This window comes from Acinonyx jubatus, chromosome C1 (assembly GCF_027475565.1).
Source record: "Acinonyx jubatus isolate Ajub_Pintada_27869175 chromosome C1, VMU_Ajub_asm_v1.0, whole genome shotgun sequence".
Lineage (NCBI taxonomy): Eukaryota > Metazoa > Chordata > Mammalia > Carnivora > Felidae > Acinonyx > Acinonyx jubatus.
This window is the reverse complement of record NC_069381.1, coordinates 132,969,855-132,988,382: the sequence shown is the minus strand read 5'-3', so window position 1 is coordinate 132,988,382 and position 18,528 is coordinate 132,969,855. Positions and strand designations below refer to the sequence as shown.

Genomic DNA, 18,528 nt, shown 5'->3' with positions numbered 1-18,528 from the left:
AGAAAATCAGATTATTTGCACTGGTCACACAGTCAGGTTAGTGGTGGGTATGCAGTTGGAGCCCAAGTCTGACCATTTGCAGAGGCCATACACTGTTCTCTGTAAGCCCATGCTCTCAACCACTGTGCTATCTTAATTCCCTGCCCAAGCAAACTAAACTAATGAAGGAAATTAAACCTACGTACCTCCTGATTATAAATATATGAATAAAGTTTATTATCAGAAGTAGGTGTTGTGCTTCTCCTGGTCTTTAGAAGAATTATAGTTCTTGGTTCTTGCTGGAGGCTGGAGGTTGGAAACCAGGAGCCTTTTTATGTTTGTGACTCTGTGGTGTTCTCATTTTTCCTCAGGGCATTTGCTCTTTAGTCATCATCTTTGTTGCTATTGTTGTTGTTGTTGTTTTTAAGTGTATTTATGTATTTTGAGGTGGGGGAGGGGCAGAGAGAGAGAGAGGGACAGAGAGAGAATCTCAAGCAGGCTCTACACTGTCAGCACAGAGCCAGATTCAGGGCTCGAACTCGCAAATCATGAGATCATGACCTGAGTCGAAATCCAGAGTCAGAGGCTTAACCAGCTGAGCCACCCAGGCACTTCTGCTCTTTAGTTTTTGGCCACAGAAGTTTTATTTTTTTATTTTTAAAAAAAAAATTTTTTTTTCAACATTTATTTATTGTTGGGACAGAGAGAGACAGAGCATGAACGGGGGAGGGGCAGAGAGAGAGGGAGACACAGAATCGGAAACAGGCTCCAGGCTCTGAGCCATCAGCCCAGAGCCTGACGCGGGGCTCGAACTCACGGACCGCGAGATCGTGACCTGGCTGAAGTCGGACGCTTAACCGACTGCGCCACCCAGGCACCCCTTGGCCACAGAAGTTTTAAGTCATTTGAATTTTCTTCTTTCGAAATCCAAATAAAAAACAACATTTGATGCTGTGTAAAAATCACAGGGTAGACTCATGAATACAAAAATTGAATTTTTTAGGACACTCACCTGCAGTCCCACGTTATCCTCAAACTGGCATACTGTGAAGTTCTCTACTTGGTTTATGAACTTAGCTACAGGCAGCACTCTAGTACGGTCTTGCTCACGTCCCTCGTATCATTACTGGTTGTATGCACTTGGGATTCGGATAATGTTCCCACACTATGTAAATAATACTGTCACTGGGTACAGTGTAGCATCCCATAATCTCACCAGTATGTGACTGCTCCATTTATGTGAATTAGCCTCAAGCTTCCCCATCTCTGTTGCCCACTTCACCGGCTTCCCTATCATGTACTTCCCAATCATGGGATTCTTTTTTGGTTTGTTCGCCTACCAACCTTGCTGCCCTATCCAGACAGTGCACACCACAGCTTTCCAGAAGTCGTATGGTACTTAGAACTTCGTCCACAATATGTGATCTTGGTGAACCCTTCTGCTTCACAGTATTTTTCAGTTTAGCCGTCTGAACTTCATGTTGAAAATGTTGCTGACCACACTATAAAAAGAGAATAATCTTGCACACCAAATAACTTCCCATCCCATGAGTCTCTGTCTGTCTGCCTCTGTGTTTTCTCTTTCTGCTCACTCCCTTCTCTCATTCTCTCTCTCTCTCTCTCTCTCTCTCTCTCTCTCTCTCTCTCCTCTACACACACAGGTGCACACACACAAATGACTACTCTTAATTGCCCTAGCAACATCTTCACTGCAAAACTGGAAATTAACCCTGTTACCATGCTTCCTAAAGTTTGGTTATCATGCTTCATCTTTTCTACTTTTCTTTACATTCTTTTGTTAGTGTTTTTAAGAAGTAAAATATTCCAGTATCAGGAAAAAAAAAATCTTATTGTGGAGTTTGTAGTTTATTCTTACCACAGTCTGCTAAATCAAAAGTGTTTGCATAGTTAGCAGCACGCATTGTGAACCTACTGCTTCCAAGGAGCCGAGCATGGCAGTTCAACGTCAAGTAGAGTGTATATTTTTAATATGCCTTGTAGCTTATTTAAAAAAATCACATGTAGGAGTCTATACAACCCCCATGTAAAGGTACCTAAAGATACAAGGCATCTTTTCTAAGAGACTCTACATCTTAAAGACTGTTAGAGTAAGTCTCCTATATATTTACCCTTTGAAATTTGACAACTATATTTTAGAAGATATACTGGATGTGTATTACACTTTTACGGAGGAGAGAAAATCATGCTTTTTAATGAAGGAAATTGAAAAGTCAGAAAAACCCCAACACCCCCAAATGGATACAGTAGGTACTATTGTATAAAAGAGCTGTGGCTACAGAGGAAGGACCTTCATAATTTTGCTTTTAGAAGCAATGAACTTATTTTTGACCTAATACTCAAAACTGTGAGTCTGATCTTAGAGTGCTTCTAACCTAGTTACTGTTAGGTGTTGAGTGTCTTCATTATGGTTTATCTTCATAGCATGGAAAAGCCTTCAGGAAATGAAAGACATTTTTATTGTACTTCCATTCCCAACATTTTTTATTTGTTTATATTGGAGACAGTTTCTCTGCTTTTATCGAGGTCTTAGTCAATGAAAATATGTTTTGCTTCTGGAGCTCTATAGGGTGTGCACGGGTATTAGTCTCTGACTTACTGTGTTTGGAGCCTCTACAGCTATGGTGTAGGTACTCTGTTACCCTTGCCTTCTCCTAAGCCTCCCCTCTTAGGGAAGCTTTTATGTTTGCCTATTCCCTTGAGGTCAGGTTTGGCTTCCTAGCTGCCTTTGGACACATTGTCCTATCCATTAAATGAGTAATTCTTGTCCAACTGTCCTTTGTTTATGCTCCTCTGTGGTTCACTCACATGATGGACCTGATGGTCTCCTGACCAGCCAGCCCACAGAGATACCCTGTAGGCGGAAGGCAGGAGCTGAGTCAGGCGTCGTGCTCACAAAAGAGCATTCTTCTATCTTTCATCCTTCTATCTTTCTAAAGAACATAATCCTATATTCTAGTGAGTTTCTTCTTAAATGGTCTCTCCTGTATTTCTATTTGTTCACGATCTCATGCTGATAATAAAAAAATAATACTCCCCCATTTTAGGAGAAGTCCCAGGTGACTGAATATATATAATGGAGAAGACTAGGAGAGGGATGGTTTGGCCAGAACCGTGCCCCCCCCCCCCCACTAGTTATCTTTTGGCTTTTTTCTAAGCTTATTTCCAATTTTTTTTTTATCAGTATTTATTAAGAGACAGTGCCAAAAAAAAAAAAAAAAAAAAAAAGAGAGAGAGAGAGACAGTGCCTACACTAGCACTGGTGATGTAAAACCACACTTGGCAAATCCGGACATAGTAAGCGTTTAGTAAAGTCTGTTGACTGAAAGAATGCTTAATGCCTTTATCCGCTTTTTGTACTCATAGCGTTGAGGAAATAATCCCTGATTGAAAACCATCCGGGACTTCGAGCTACGTGTGTAAAAATCCAGATTACACACTGGGCTTGCTGGGCCCTGCCGGCCTCTGCAGCCTTATCTCCCACCCCTGCCATCTCATTGGAGTCCGCTGTAGTAGCTGCAGGGGCCTTGTTCCCTCGCTCTGAAACCTCAAGCTCTTTCCTGCCTCAGGTTCTGCTACTACTTACTGCGCTCTGAGCTGGCAGCTAAGTCTCACCCCCTCACCATACCCTTTGCTTACTTTTCCCCCCTGTCTTTCAAGTTCTGACCGAAAATTGCGCCTCCTCAGAGAGGCCCGTGCTGACCACCTATCTAAAACAAGCCCTCTTATTTCTGTATGCTTTTTCTCTCCTCTGTAATAACATTGTATATAATTTGTAATTATTTTGTTTGTTCGATTTCGTTTCTTTTTTCATTATGCTGCAAGTTTCAGAATGACAAGCCCCATGTTTGTCTTTTTTACCACTTTTATCCCCGGGACCTAACATGCCGCCTAGCAGATAGCTGCTACTGAGTAAATATGCTTGAATGAATGATTTCATGCCTGTGGGTTTGAAAATGCAAACAAAATATGGCTGCAGTTGACTTTCCTCAACTGCTTGCTTTTTTTCTGCTTTGGGCACTCCTACTTTCCTGTGGCTGGAGATATTACCTCTTCTACACAGAAACTGCTTAGAGACATTTGAGGGCCTGTGTTACTCAGTTTTATGGGATTAAACCAAAGAATTCCATACACTTTTACCCACTTATTTTTATGGGTTATATTAATCATACTGTGAAATCAGTCATCTATTATGTAAATTTTGATAACAGAAAATATAATTTTCGGAATTTCCCCAGTATAAAAGTGTTTCTAGGAAAAAAGATGTTTCTCCGTTCAGGAAACTTTATAGAATCTAGAATATACCTGTGATATTTTGTGCAAGTATTTTAAGGCTTTTTTAATTTTGGCTGTGGCCACCCATGAACAGTGTGGCCTTTTAATTTATAGTGTGGAAATTATGGGATAAATGAGAGATTAGAATTTGGCCCAAAGATATATTTTGCTTGGCCACTGCAATTATTTAAGCATTTTTAATTTTTAATGCTTTTAGATAGACAGACATTCTTTGTATTGGTCATAAGCACAACTAGTTGCCAGTGTTTTATACTAGTCTGCTTCTCACTTTTATGTTACTTAACTGATCTGTTTAGGTCTTTGTGTTTGTTGCCTCTCGCTTTGGAACTTGCAAATTATCATTAAAAAAAAAAAGACACACACACACACACATAAAGAAAAAAAAAAAAAAGAGGTTAGAGAGGGAGAGAGCCAAAGCATAAGAGACTCTTAAAAACGGAGAATGAACTGAGGGTTGATGGGGGGTGGGAGGGAGGGGAGGGTGGTTGATGGGTATTGAGGAGGGCACCTTTTGGAATGAGCACTGGGTGTTGTATGGAAACCAATTTGACAATAAATTTCATATTAAAAAAAACCCAAAAATAAATAAATGTTTTAAAAAAAAGATACACACACACACACATACATACATACACACACACATATGCATATTTAAGTGTACATATACATAAAAACTTACTAGGAATATAAAATCATTTGTGTTTGGAAGAAATGTCATATACTGGAGGAGCCAGCAGTCCTGGATTCTAATCTCAGCTCTGCCATAAATAAATTTTTTGGTATAGGAAAAGTCACTTTTTAATCTTAGAGTCTTGTTTTTTTCACTTGTAACTGAAGGTTTTGTTTTTGTTTATTGAATTCTGTGATGTCATGAAAAAGGAATTAAAGTCAAGATCAAGATTCAACAGATTTTGAGACAAAAGACAATTTCATGTTGTCATTTAGCTTTGTTATGAACCACTGCTTCATTTAATACAGGAATTAGTTCCTCATCTTATTTGTATATCTCCTTGAATTTTTAACTTTTATTTTTAGACTTTTGGGGAATAATTCTTTCCAGTAGTGCTTCTATCTTTGGAGTCGCTCTGATGTGACTTATTATTAGTTTGGAACTCCTGTTCCAGCCTCAGCATTTTAGGATTATTTGCCTTTTCATGGTGCTGTCTTTACAGTGCATGGACCACAGGACACATGCACTAAACACTGAAGGTGTTACTGTAGAGTCACTACAGGAGGACAGAGGGGAGGGGACTTAAATTCTCATTCAGCAAATTCTGAGGTAGATGTGAGAGAGGGTTAGAGATTTTGATAGCTGGAGGTAGAATGGAAGAGTGCTGTAGGAGAAGGAAGTATCCAGGACAAAGATATTAATGCAGGGAAAACTGGAAAGTGCAATCTCCAAAGTGCAAATGTCTTGGTTTACTTTGCAAAGTGCAAATCTCTTGGTTTAATATGGACATATTCTGAGTTCGGAGGACTTGTGGGACATCAGTTTGGGATGATAAGGCAGATTTTATCCAATTCATGTACGTTTGTGAATTCAAGGTTCATAGTTTGGGGACCTTTGCTTTAGATTATGAGTATCTTTTGAAGACTCTATTCCTGGAACCCTGTTAATTGCACATGATAGAAACCCAATCCAAAATCCCTTAAACATAAAGGAACATGTACTGGGCTACCGTATAACTGAAGGTTCCAGAGTGGTTGACTCTAGACACAGCTGGATCCAGTGGTTCAGTGAGACCATTAGGTCTCTTGTTTTCTTGACTCTACTTGCTTCTGGTTTGACTGTATTCTGTAGCAGGCTTTCTCCATAGCTAAGTTTCCATCCTACCAGTTTAGTTACCCTATCTGAAAGAGAGTACCTCCCTCTTGGCAGTTCTAACAAAAGTCTCAGAGTGACTGAAATGACTTAAAAAAAAAAAAAAGATGATGTGGTCTTTAAACTTGTTACTCTGGCAGAAGGCACTTAATATTGTGATTGGCCAAAGTAGGGTCAACCCAATTCAAACCATATGAACTCAGTACCGGAGAGCAAAAGGGAAGTTACATTGCTGTTATTCGAAGAGAGAAAACAATGTTTTGTAAACCAAAAAACATGGTGAGTACTACAGTGATACATGGGAGTAAGGTAAGGTAAACTGTGCAAAGGACAATTATTACAGTGTGTAGTGTAGAGACCATGGGTGAGGGTAGAGATGGTCAGTGGATTCTAAAATCTAATGGAGAAATAGTGAGCTTCTGAAGAACCATGATAATAGGAATGGAAAGTAGTAAAGGAACTAGCAATATGAATGAAATTTGTGCTGAAATGGGTGAAGGGGATTAAGAAGTCAAAACTTCCAGTTGTGAAATAAGTAAGTCACAGGGAATGACAAGTACAGGATAGGGAATATAGTCAATAATATTGTAATACACTTATTGCGGTGAGCATCTCGTAATGTATATAATCTTTGAATCACTATGTTGTATACCTGAAAATAATTTAATATTATCTGTCAACTATACTTCAATTAAAAATTTAAAGAATTAAACAATTGTTTTGTTTGCATTTCACTAACTATAAAGTTTGTCTAGAATCTGAACTGAAATTTATCTCTGTCTTGTCCATGAGAAAAGTTGTGACACAAATTAATTTAGTCTAAGAGATCACAGTTAAACTACTTTAGTGGTTATAATTATTTTTAAAATAGCTCTGTGAATTGTAAGTCATTCATATTAGCCCATTAAATTGGATCAGTGGGTTTATTTTGGTGCATTTTAAGTTACTCCCTGTACTTAAATATGGCAAAACTTCCTTTTCTTAAAAAAATTAATGTAACACTGCCTCTTTTCTTTATTTAAATAAAATGCTATGTATATGTAATGTTATGTTACATATACATGTACATGTATGTGTGTGTATATATCACACACAAATAATCAATAAGTGATTGATTACTTAGTATAAACTTCTCAAACTTATCTCCCCTCTTTACCACCCCCCAGCCCCAAAACAGGTATTAAGTGCTTTTGTAGCATTCTTTCAGTTTGTTAGATCTCAGAGTGAAAATGAATGAGTAAATCGTGTTGCTCCCCTACTTAGTATCCAGTTCCGAAAAGCCAGTCTCTTTCTCAGTGGTCTGAACTGATGATGCATGCATTTGAAGATTATATACTATATGCCAGACACAAATAATAAAAATGTGAATAAGGCACTATGCTTTGAATTAAATTTCTTCTCTTGGACATAGTTGTTTGTTTCTTTCCTTCTTTCAGGTTTTTATTTTATTTATTTATCTTTTGGTATTATTTAGACAATGTTCACTTAAATCAGCTTTTCTAAAGCAGTCATATACTACGTTTCTAGGGAAATCCCCCACACTTAGTAATCTGTCTTTCAGTATTGGAGTAGATCTGAAGTATAGGGGATTTTTAGCCCATAGTTTCTCTGTGTATCCAGTTTTGATACAGATATTTATTTGTAATACAAACTATTTTGGTGGGTTCCAAGATTTTCAGAAAATGAAAGTGTCTAAGAATGGGAACTAGGTTTTGTCACTCTTTTTTTCTCCATCATAAGCTTAAATACAATGAAAAACATTTCATGAAATCTGATTATATTAAAGGCCTATCTTATTTATGTATGTGTTTAGCATTTTTAATGTAGAGGTTTTCATTCAGATGTAGTGATTCTTAGCTTTCATTTTGTAGCATTGCTGAGTGTCTTCAGTTTTCTCAAAGGAAATTTTTAACTTTTAAAACAGAAAAATATCAGCTCACTTTTATTGAGAAGAATGTTTTTCTATGCATACCATTTTATAAAATGATAGTTGCCAAGAAACCAAGCAATAGCTTCGTGCCATTGCTACAAAGGTTTAGGAATCCTTGACACTTGCAATTGGTAGAAATGAGGAGATTGTAATTCAGTAGTTCATAAAGAGTGATTATAGAGCTATATAATCATTTTAACAACAGTATTCTTATTTTTTCCAGGTGTCCAAAGATATTTAATTATACTCATATTTTATTTGCATTATTTTTTGAAAAATGTAAGAAAAGTAGGAGAAGCAGAGGTTAAGAACTAAGGGTCATGTTTGCTCTGAAATTTGAGTAATGTTTATGATGTAAGTGGTGTTTATGTAAGTAATTATTTTCTTTGTCTGATTTTGATATTTAGAACTAGGGGAAGTAAAAGGAAACACATACATAGACATACACACAAGAAGTAGAAACAGTGGCAATTTTACAGTAGATCTACCTGAAAGCCATTAGAGCTTCAGGAACATGATCTTAATTTTTGTCTTTTTTCAATCACTTTTATTTAGATAAAATGCTGGCAGATGGAAGTGATCCACTTGAGCAGTGTTGAGTTTTCTTTATTTTTTTTTCCATGGAAAAAAGCTTCCAGAAAACTTTTGTTTTTTTTTTTAATATGTTCAGCATGCATATGTTTTACATGTATTAACCAGTATTAAAAATGCAGTTCCTAATTAGATGTCTGAATTTGAAAGAAGGCTGCGGTGAAAACCAGCCTTTTAGAGTTACTGAAAAAGAAAGTTTTGATGAATAGGGTTTTCATTTTTGCTATTGCATCCTTCAGCCATCTCTGGCCCCAGAAACTAAGGAAATTACATTATCTATATATCTCAGCTATTATGTTTTAGAATTTTACTGGATAATGTCATTTTTGATGATAAACCTTTAAGTTATTGGTTGTATCAAAATGTGGAGAATTCAGGACATTTATATTCTTTTATGACCTGTTTTGTATTATAGCAGAGAAGTTAATACTTCTGTTACTTAAGGATTGAAGCTTTAGGTGGACATAAGTTGTTATCAACTCGACATGTCGTAGATGTTAGGAAAAACCTAGGAAATCTCTAAAGTAATATATTGTATTCTTTTTTTTTTTTTTTTTTTTTTTTTTTTTTACATTTTAAAATGTAAGAGATGAGGGGAAATCCCTTCTCTCCAAGTTTATCTACATGAGTCACCTTATGTCTTCTAATAGAGTATAGTGAAATGGTGCCATTTGAATCAGTATTTCCATGTTTTCAATTTAGAATGAGTTTGTATTCATCAACATTCATCTACATTTCTGTTTTACTTTTCAATTTGTGAAACAGTATTTTTTCAGCTGATAAGCACATCCAACCAAGAAAGACTTCTAGTTTTCATTGACATGGAGTGTCAATTGTTCTCTTACTTATTTTATCTTATTGACTAATGTGGTGTTTGCAACTTCAAACCACAGATTAGGCACGTAGATATTGACTAATCCTGACACAAATATTAGCCCACACGATGTGAATTCCTTCAGTGTTTGGGCATTCCTAGGAACATATGATGGGTTTTGATTTTCTCATCTGTACCTATTAGACATAGTGTTACACAGTAGCTCTGACAGAGAGGGAAAGAGAACTGGTCTAGAAGTCAGGGGAGTCAAGTTCGAGACCCAGATCAGCCACTCACGTTTATAAGGGCAAATCACTTTTTTTTTTTTTTTTAATGTTTCTTTATTTTTGAGAGAGGATGTAATTGGGTTAGGGGCAGAGAGAGAGGGAGACACAGAATCTGAAGTAGGTCCAGGCTCTGAGCTGTCAGCACAGAGCCCGACGTGGGGCATGAACCCCCATGAGCTGTGAGACCATGATGAGCTGAAGTTGGACGCTCAACCGACTGAACCACCCAGGCACCCCAAGGGCAAATCACTCTTATTCTGTACATTCACCTGCAAGGTGGTAAACACACAAAAAATAATATTCTTCCTATTTATCTTCAATATTTGTTATGAGGATCATATGAGATAATGTTCCATGAATATTACGTAAACTGAAGAGTAAGATATTATTGTGAAGTTTGAACAGTTATAGGTAGAATTTGTACTGTTCTTCTGTGTGCCTGATTTTTTCTTTGAGTTTTTTTTTTCAGTTAATCTCTAGCCTTTAGTTTATCTATTTTAAAATGTGAGTAAGAGAGATGACACAGAATTAATTCTTTAATAAAAACGTAATGTTTAAAGAGTATCTGGCCCAAAACCTCAATATGCTGCTGCATTTGTTCTTCCATCAGATTGTTTATAGAGATAGAATGGGAAGAAATGGTAGAGGAGATATTTTTTGTGGAGTTTTGGTCTCTAGTTTATTGTGGTTCTGGTATCAATTTTGAATTGTAGCTAAATAGCAATGACCAATTACATATTATAGTGGGTAGTGATAATGAATTAAAATAGTGGTCAGATTTATATTTTTATAATTAGAAATGTGAGTTAATAATTCACTGTTTATTCATTTTCTTCAACTAACATTGATGTAACTGCTTTTATTTTATAAAGTATTTTGTTAGGTACTTGATTTGAAAGTGTGTTGAAAGAATGCTCGTTTATGAAAAAGATAAAAATAAAAGGTGGTTCAATTGCACCTTGTCTAGTAATGACTAAGGTGTTCTTCCAGTGAAAACAGGGTATACAGTTGTCTCATAGATCTGGAGACTTGACCATACCTGGTGGCTTTCTGTGAAATGGGCAATTCTCATCCCGGTGGTAAAATGATGGTGGCTTTCTAACACAATGTAGTTATTTCACATACATGGCATCATCTTTTGTTTAAACCCCAAGAAAAGGATTATGTAAATATCTGAACATGCAGAAGTTTTACATTAATTTTAATAAAAAATAACAGTTGAACATCATAACTGCCAAAACATTAGATAAATGGAAATAAATGTTCTGATACATTTTCTTGAAGTTGATACAAATTTTAGCAAACATAATAAAATCTTCCTTTCTTGTTCACAGTAGAAATGACCATTTCAGGTCAGCTGTGTCACTGGCTACCATAATTAGCACAAGTCATTTAGCTTGAAAATATCTTTAAAACTTAAACATGTTGAAAGCTTTGTATTAACAGATAAAATTTTTTTGAGACCTTAGGCATATTAGTTTTGCATTTTCTTTCCTGCAGAAATAGGCTTTCCTTCTTATTTCTTTCAAAAATGTCTGAAACATTTTACCCTTGCTATTTGGGTTTACAAGTATAATGTGCTGAAAGAGAATTGGAGATGTTTGCCCGTTGCAGACAGTGATATCTAAGCCACTCATTCAACTTCCTTGTTTTAGGCATTTTAAAAAAATTACTGCCTCTACCAGGTAAAGGAGTTAAACTAAGATAAACACTCCCAACTACTCACAATGTTGCTTTTCAGTTCCCTCCTTCCAGATCATTCTGATTTCTTTGGATCCATCCATTTCTTTTCAGTTCAGTTCATCCGTTGCTTTTCAGTTCCCTCCTTCCAGATCATTCTAATTTCTTTGGATCCATCCATTTCTTTGACCCTTCACTTCCAGTATTTTACCAGACCAGCTCACTAAGTAACAAACAATTCTGAATAGCTGAATTAATAATTAATTAATTAATATAGCTGAATTAATAATATTTTAGTTTTTGTCACTGCTAAGCAGTATTACCCATTCCGTTATACTTGGACAGGGTTGGTAATGGTGTGGAAGTGGCCAGTCTGTAAATGGATGAGTGGGGAAAGAGAAACACTTGTAAAGTAACAGATAATTAACTCATGGGTTTTTTAACAAGTGAAATTCAAAAGCAAATATTGAAAGTATATTTTAGGGTTACTTTGGTGTCTTATGATATTGCCCTTTCCTTGAAGTTTTAGAAACAAGTATCACCATAAATTTGCCCAGGAAATATTTTATTATTATTTCTAAGTTCCCTGAGGGCAGAGGCTTTGTCTTTTTCACAACTGTTCCCAAGGTCTAATTCTTAGTGTTCAGTGAATATTTGTTGGATGAGCGAGTAAATAATGATAATACTAAGGAAAGTCAATAAAATTTCAAAGACCTGTACTTTTTGCTATGTGCAATATTTCTTCAGTTGTATTTATTTACAGATAAGAGATACATAAGAACAAGGCTAGCTGATTTTACTATTTAGCAGTGGATTTACATGTTTTACAAGGTTATATGCTCCCTATATTCTTTCTCTTCTTTCTTTCATGTTATATCCATTGCAGTTCCCTGCTTATAGTAGCTGCTGAAGGTTTGCATGAACATTATGCTTTACTTTAAAGAAATTCTTATCTCTTGTTATATAATTACCTGTGTAGTACAGTAAATAAAGTAGCTTTTTTCATGGTTTTCACTTTTCTTTTTTTTTTTGGATTATTTTTTCCAAGTAGCAAGAGATCTAGGTGTAATGAGTTTGAAGCACATCAGGTAGAATCTGAAGTGATAAACAGGAACTATAAGATGGAAATACTAAGATTTTGCCTTTTCTATGATACAGTGGCAATATGCACAAAAGGTTACCAGTTATTAGTTCATTGGCAGAAAAATTTAGGGAATACAAACGCAGTGAGGAAAAACTGGTTGCATGAGACATGGACTTCCTATAAGGTATTACAACCCAGGACTCTTTTGAAAGTGTACAGATTATGATGAGAGAACAGTAGAGGAACAATAATAACTTATGATTCCCGGAGGTTTACCTTTTAACTTGGCAGTGGTACCAATTTACATGGTCTACTTCATAGAAATAGTATCTCACTGTTTTTTCAGGGAGTATTGCTTGACTTTTGTAGCCCTTTCAAGCATTTTCAACCATGTAATGGTAGGATACCTTCCTAATTCATGCCTTGTATTTCAGTTAATTACCATACTCCTTCACATCACTAAAAACTTCATTTTTAGCATGTCTACTTCTTGGAAATGTCATCAATTTTACCATCTTCTTGTCCCTTCCTCTCTATTAAGTATCTTTCCATCTCAAAGAAAGCCCTTGCATTTTAATTCAATATACAGTAAAACCTTGGATTGCGAGTAACTTGTTCTGCGAGCATTACCCAAGACGAGCAAACATTTCTAATAAACTTTAACTTGATAAACGAGTTATGTCTTGCAATAGGAGTAGTACGTGATGCCAAATGTCACGTGATCACAACTGAGCCAGTGGTTCTCTCTCTCTTTCACTGTGGGATTGTGTGTCTCATGCTCAGATGCTTGTTCTCAGGCCACGGTGTTTGGCAGAAATCAGTGATGTTTCAGAATGTTGGAAAGTGTCCACAGCTGGGCCTGGATTCTCTGTCTGCCTTTCTGTCTCCTCCTCCCCTGCTCATGGTCTGTGTCTCTCTTAAAAATAAATAAACATTAAAAAAGCCCAAAAATTTAAAAGAAGGAAATCATCAAGAAGTATGAATGGGATATGCCAGTGGCTGAAAGATTGCAAGATTTTATAAGAAGTCTGCGCCTGTATCTTGTCTGCATAGGAGAAGGAGAAAAAGGCAGAGGCATCCCTCTCTTCAACTGAAATTAGGGAGATATTTAAAATGTGGGTAATAGTGCAAAATTTTGTAGACAAGCACCACCTGAATAAGGCTTAAGCAGGGTGAGTGATGAATCTGTTTAGTGACAACACAATGTCACATTTCCATGAAATCCTCAAAAGGAGGCAAAAGCAAGTGTCATTGGATAGGTTCCTTGTTAAAGTTGCATGGAAAGAAAAAGATTCCATTGAGGCAATCAATAGGTTAGCAGTGATTCTGGTAGCGATAGTGAAAGTCGTTCTATACAATAACCCTTCTCTCTTGTCTCTCTCACACCAGCCGTGAAGGTTTTCAAAGATAAGTGCAGGTTAATTTGTTTATATTTCTTTATATTTTGTATTTCTTTATTATTCTGTATTATATTATAGTATAGTAATCATGTTTGTATGAATATTGTTGGGTGATGCAGTGAATCATCTGAGTTTCCATTATTTCTTATGGGGAAATTTGCTTTGATATACAAATGCTTTGGATTACAAGCATGTTTCCAGAGCGAATTATGCTGGCAAACCAAGATTTTATTGTACTATAGTTCTGTGTTTCCTGCCTTTTATAATCATCTATTTACCACTTAACTGGAGTAAATTAGGAATGTTATCAGTCAATGCCAAGTTTAATATCTGTTGTTTTTTTCCCCTTACTTCTTTCAACTCTTTCTTGCTTCGATCCCTTTAATACTCTTTTTTTTTTTTTGGCATTACTTATGGCCTTGACTTGAAGGGCAGAAAGCTTCTTGACCTCTTGTTGGGTCTCTCCAGCTAGTTATTATTTTGTTTCTAGCTGTCATTTCTCCTTGCCACTACTTTTAAAATAACAGCACTGTTCTAGGTCTTGTCATAAACCGTTTTATCTGGATCTTTTCTTAAAACTTTTAAAAAATATATAAATGTGCATTACAGTAATCACCAGGTTTGGAGCATTTTGTCTGCAGCAACCCAATAAAACACTTTAAAATGTTTGATCTTATTTAAAACTTAAAACAACCCGATGATCTGAACTATTATTACCACCACTTAATAGACAAGGAAACTCAGGCCGAGGGGGTTAATTATTTGCCAAACATTGTATAGCAACTAAGTGGTAGAATTTGGATCCAATGTAGTCCTCCATGACTCAGTGGCCCAAGCCCATCACTGCTACTCACCATCACTTCTCTTCTGACATCTCTTGTGCTGGTAGCCTTTGCTGCCTTTCTCTGGTAAGAACCATCACCTATCAGTATACACTCAGGTTATTAGTTGTATGTACTTAACCATGAATTCATCTCTTCTGTAGAGGATGCACTTTCCACATAGGGCAAGATACCATGGAACGCCTTCTCTTCCAATTTAACTTTCCCTCGTAAATTTCTTCTCATCTGTTTCTGGTACCTTGGGCACAGTGTTCTACCTCACTGCCCTGTTGTCACTGCATCCCCATCCTGAATTAGACACCCAGTCGTAGTGCTTTCTCTGATATGGTGCTGCTGAATAAGACACTCTTAAGCAGCCACGTGTGTATCTGACCTGATCCTCATGGCTGTAGCTGACTGAGGATGAGATGGCTTGTTACCCAGAAATAGCCACATCACAGGTAGGCAGGTAAAGTGTGACATGTCCTTCTGAGAAAGAATCATTTAAGCCAGTTGGATTATTTTCTTGGGAATTTGAATGAAGAAATATAGATAAACTGGGGCAGTCAATGGCAGGATTTGTAGGCTAAGGCTCCTGAGGCAGGACCTAGAGAGTCCATAATAGGTCATATGCCAACTGAAGTTATAAGAGAGCAGAAACTATCAGTAAGCAGAAGTAGAGTAGGGAAAAGGAAACAGGTGCACAGAGAGAGGAGATGCCATGAGAAAGATAGCTTGTATCCTGTGTGAAGGAGGTTTACAGAGAACAGCTGGTCCCCAGACCTCCTCTAGACAGCTTTCTGGTTCTTGGCTCAGCTTTTATGGGAAACTTCATTTTATTTGAGATAACTTCTGCCCCTGTTTCTTGGTCTTCAAAAAGCCTGGGCTAGTTCTTCTTAAAGCATCAGTGATTATTAGTACTTATTGAATTATTTTAGCTAAGATAAAGTCCCTAGAATGATACTTTTTAGATATGATTCTATTCATTTATGTTTGGTCTCTTATAAAAGGTACCTTTTGATTTCCTTTGCTTCAGTCACCCCCAACAATTTTCATGAGTAATAGTATCTTGGTATCACCTTGATTCAGTTGTCAAAAGATTTCAGTCGCTGCTAGTTATCTTTCCAACAAATAAATTCTTACACATACGGTTAAAGAATGACCACCTGCTCCTTATCTTGGGATGGTCCTATCTGTTTTAAGTATAGTCTCTATTTTGTTTAAGATAACTTGCTTACCATAGGCACACTGGGTTTCCTATGTTTGATGGGGAATAATGGCCACATTACAGAAAAAAAAATAATGTTTATTTTATTTATTTTGAGAGAGAGAGAGTGTGTGTGTGCAAATGGGGAGAGGCAGAGAGAGAGAGAGAGAGAGAGAGAGAGAGAGAGAGAGAGAAGAGAGAGAATCTCAAGCAGGCTTTGTGCTGTCCACAAAGAGTCTGATGTGGGGCTCGATCTCATGAACCATGACATCATGACCTGAGCTGAAATCAAGAATTGGCTGCTTAACTAACGGAGTCACGCAGGAGCCCCCAGAAAAATTTAAACATATATAAAATAAAGGAAATAGATGATAACTTTTCTTAACCCTGTAACAGTTATGCATACATGCCCAATCTTGTTCTATTTAAACTCCTTCTAACTTGTTATGATGAGCACTGGGTGTTGTATGTAAGTAATGAATCACTGACTTCTACTCCTAAAACCAATATTGCACCATGTGTTAACTTAATAACTAGAATTTAAATAAAAGTTTGGAAAACAAAACAACAAATAAACCTCTGCCTAGCTGCTTTACAGTGCAGATTATGTTGAAGCAAGTTGCATACATTTCATTTGTAGCTCTACATATTTCACTGGGTATCTCTAAAAGATGACCTTTCTTAAAAAAACATAACTGAAATACTATTATTACCCTGTTAAAAATCCTAAGTAATTCCTTTATGTTGTTAAATGTTTCTGACCTTAAAATACTACATTTACCGTAGCTAGGACCATATTATGTAATAAGGAAAAGAGAGGACAATCCCCCAGAGTCCAGAGCATGCTCGTAATGCTGTGTATGAAGGGTTGCCCAACACAAACTGCCTTTTGTCCACAGAGCTGAAGTATGATGCTTCTTATTTGAGCAGTGTTGATTTAGTGGCTCATTTAGTATCTTTGATGCTTTGTATTCACTTAGTTTTTACCTGTAACATATAGGTTTTGTTGCATTATAAAAATGGTGCTCTCTGGAGTTGTACAGAAGAAAGCCTATGCTGCCGTGCATGGGCCCTGGGCAGCAACATTTGTATTTAAGTATAGTATGCAACCAGGGTTGAGAATGGAGGTCTAAAGTATGCTATCTGGGCTTAGTACAAATAATAGCATTATCTATTGCATTTTATCTTCACCAGTTCAAGATTATAATTATAAATATAACTCAGTAATTCTATTAGCTTTGTTTCACTTGCTGGGTATTTCCTTTCTTTTTGTTTTGTTACTTTTAAGAGATAATCATAGTAGTATGAAACATTCTGTCCACATAAAAGCTTATTGAAGAAGTTAAATATTCTAGCTAATTAAAGAAAACACTAATTGGACAGATTGCTGTTTTATATTATTAATTTTAATTATTTTTTAATCAGAACGCACGGTTTTTAAGGAATGCTGCTGTTTTATACTTTTTTTCATGAATTGAGTGACTTAAATATTCAGATTATTATTATTATTTTTGAATAGTTGGTTTTGCTTCGTCTGTGGATGAGACAGAAACAAGATGTAAAAACTTCTTGCAGTATCGCAAAGTTTATAACTCCTGGTCCCAATCCACACTTTATCTATCCCTAAATCATCTATCTATCATCTGTCTGTCTATCTATCTATCTATCTATCTATCTATTTATCTATCTATATGTACATATATGTAAAGTTATTACATTTACCATTTGCCAAAGTATTCAGCATAATGTCATTAGTTTTCTTTGCACTCTTGCATGGTATATTAGTATGTCAAATCTTACTTGCTAGGAAAGGAAACTGATGTTTGGAAGCCAAATGGTTTGTCTGTTTTCAAAAAGCAAATTAGTGGTAGAGTTGGTTAAAATAGTAGCCTATAGTGTATCTCATTTGAAGGCATTACTTTACAGTGTCGTGAAAGCTTACACTATAACAATATTAGGTGTTGCCAGTATTTTGGTTTTACTAAAACAACATATTCCTAGGAATTCTTTTGATAGCTGTGTAATTTGCCTGGCTATCTCTTATTACACCAGTGTGACCATCTGTATTAGTTTCCCGAGGCCTCTGCAACAACGTGATTTATTCTCGCACAATTCTGGATGCTAGAAGTCTAAAATCAAGTGTTGGTAAGATGATGCTTCCTCCAGAGGCTCTGGAGAAGAATCCTTCCTTGACTCTGCCTAGCTTCTGGTAGCTTTCTGCAGTCCTTGGCATTTCTTGGAGTATTGCTGCATCACTCCAATCTCTGACTCTGTTGGCACATGACCTTCTCTGTGTGTATCTCTTTGTATCCCTTCCTCTTTTTATAAGGACAGAAGTCACTGGATATGGAGCCCACACTAATCTCGCATGACCTCATCGTAACTTGGTTACATTGGCAGAGACCATCCAAATAAGGTCGTATTTACAAGTGCCAAGGGTTAAGACCTGAATGTATCTTTTTCGGGGACAGAATTCAATCCACTACACTATCATCCTTGAATTCAAAGTGTTATTTGGTGCCTATTGCTTGCTAGGCTTTCAGTAAATTTTTGTTAAAGGACTGCCTGGTACCATCATATACATTCAGTAAGCCGTAAT

General features: G+C 36.5%; 1 protein-coding gene across 25 annotated transcripts in view; it reads left to right on the top strand.

The window, feature by feature from the left end:
* Positions 1-18,528, top strand: part of GTDC1 (glycosyltransferase like domain containing 1) — a 396,065-nt gene that overhangs the window by 131,771 nt on the left and 245,766 nt on the right. Inside the window, exon 1 of one of the 25 annotated variants that reach the window (XM_053215001.1) lies at positions 4,929-6,394. The exons of the other annotated variants lie outside the window; for them this stretch is intronic. Coding sequence (XP_053070976.1) covers positions 6,309-6,394 — 86 coding nt within the window. The 5' untranslated portion in view covers positions 4,929-6,308. Of the gene's footprint in view, positions 1-4,928; positions 6,395-18,528 lie in introns of those variants that run through there. 25 annotated transcript variants of the gene reach the window in all.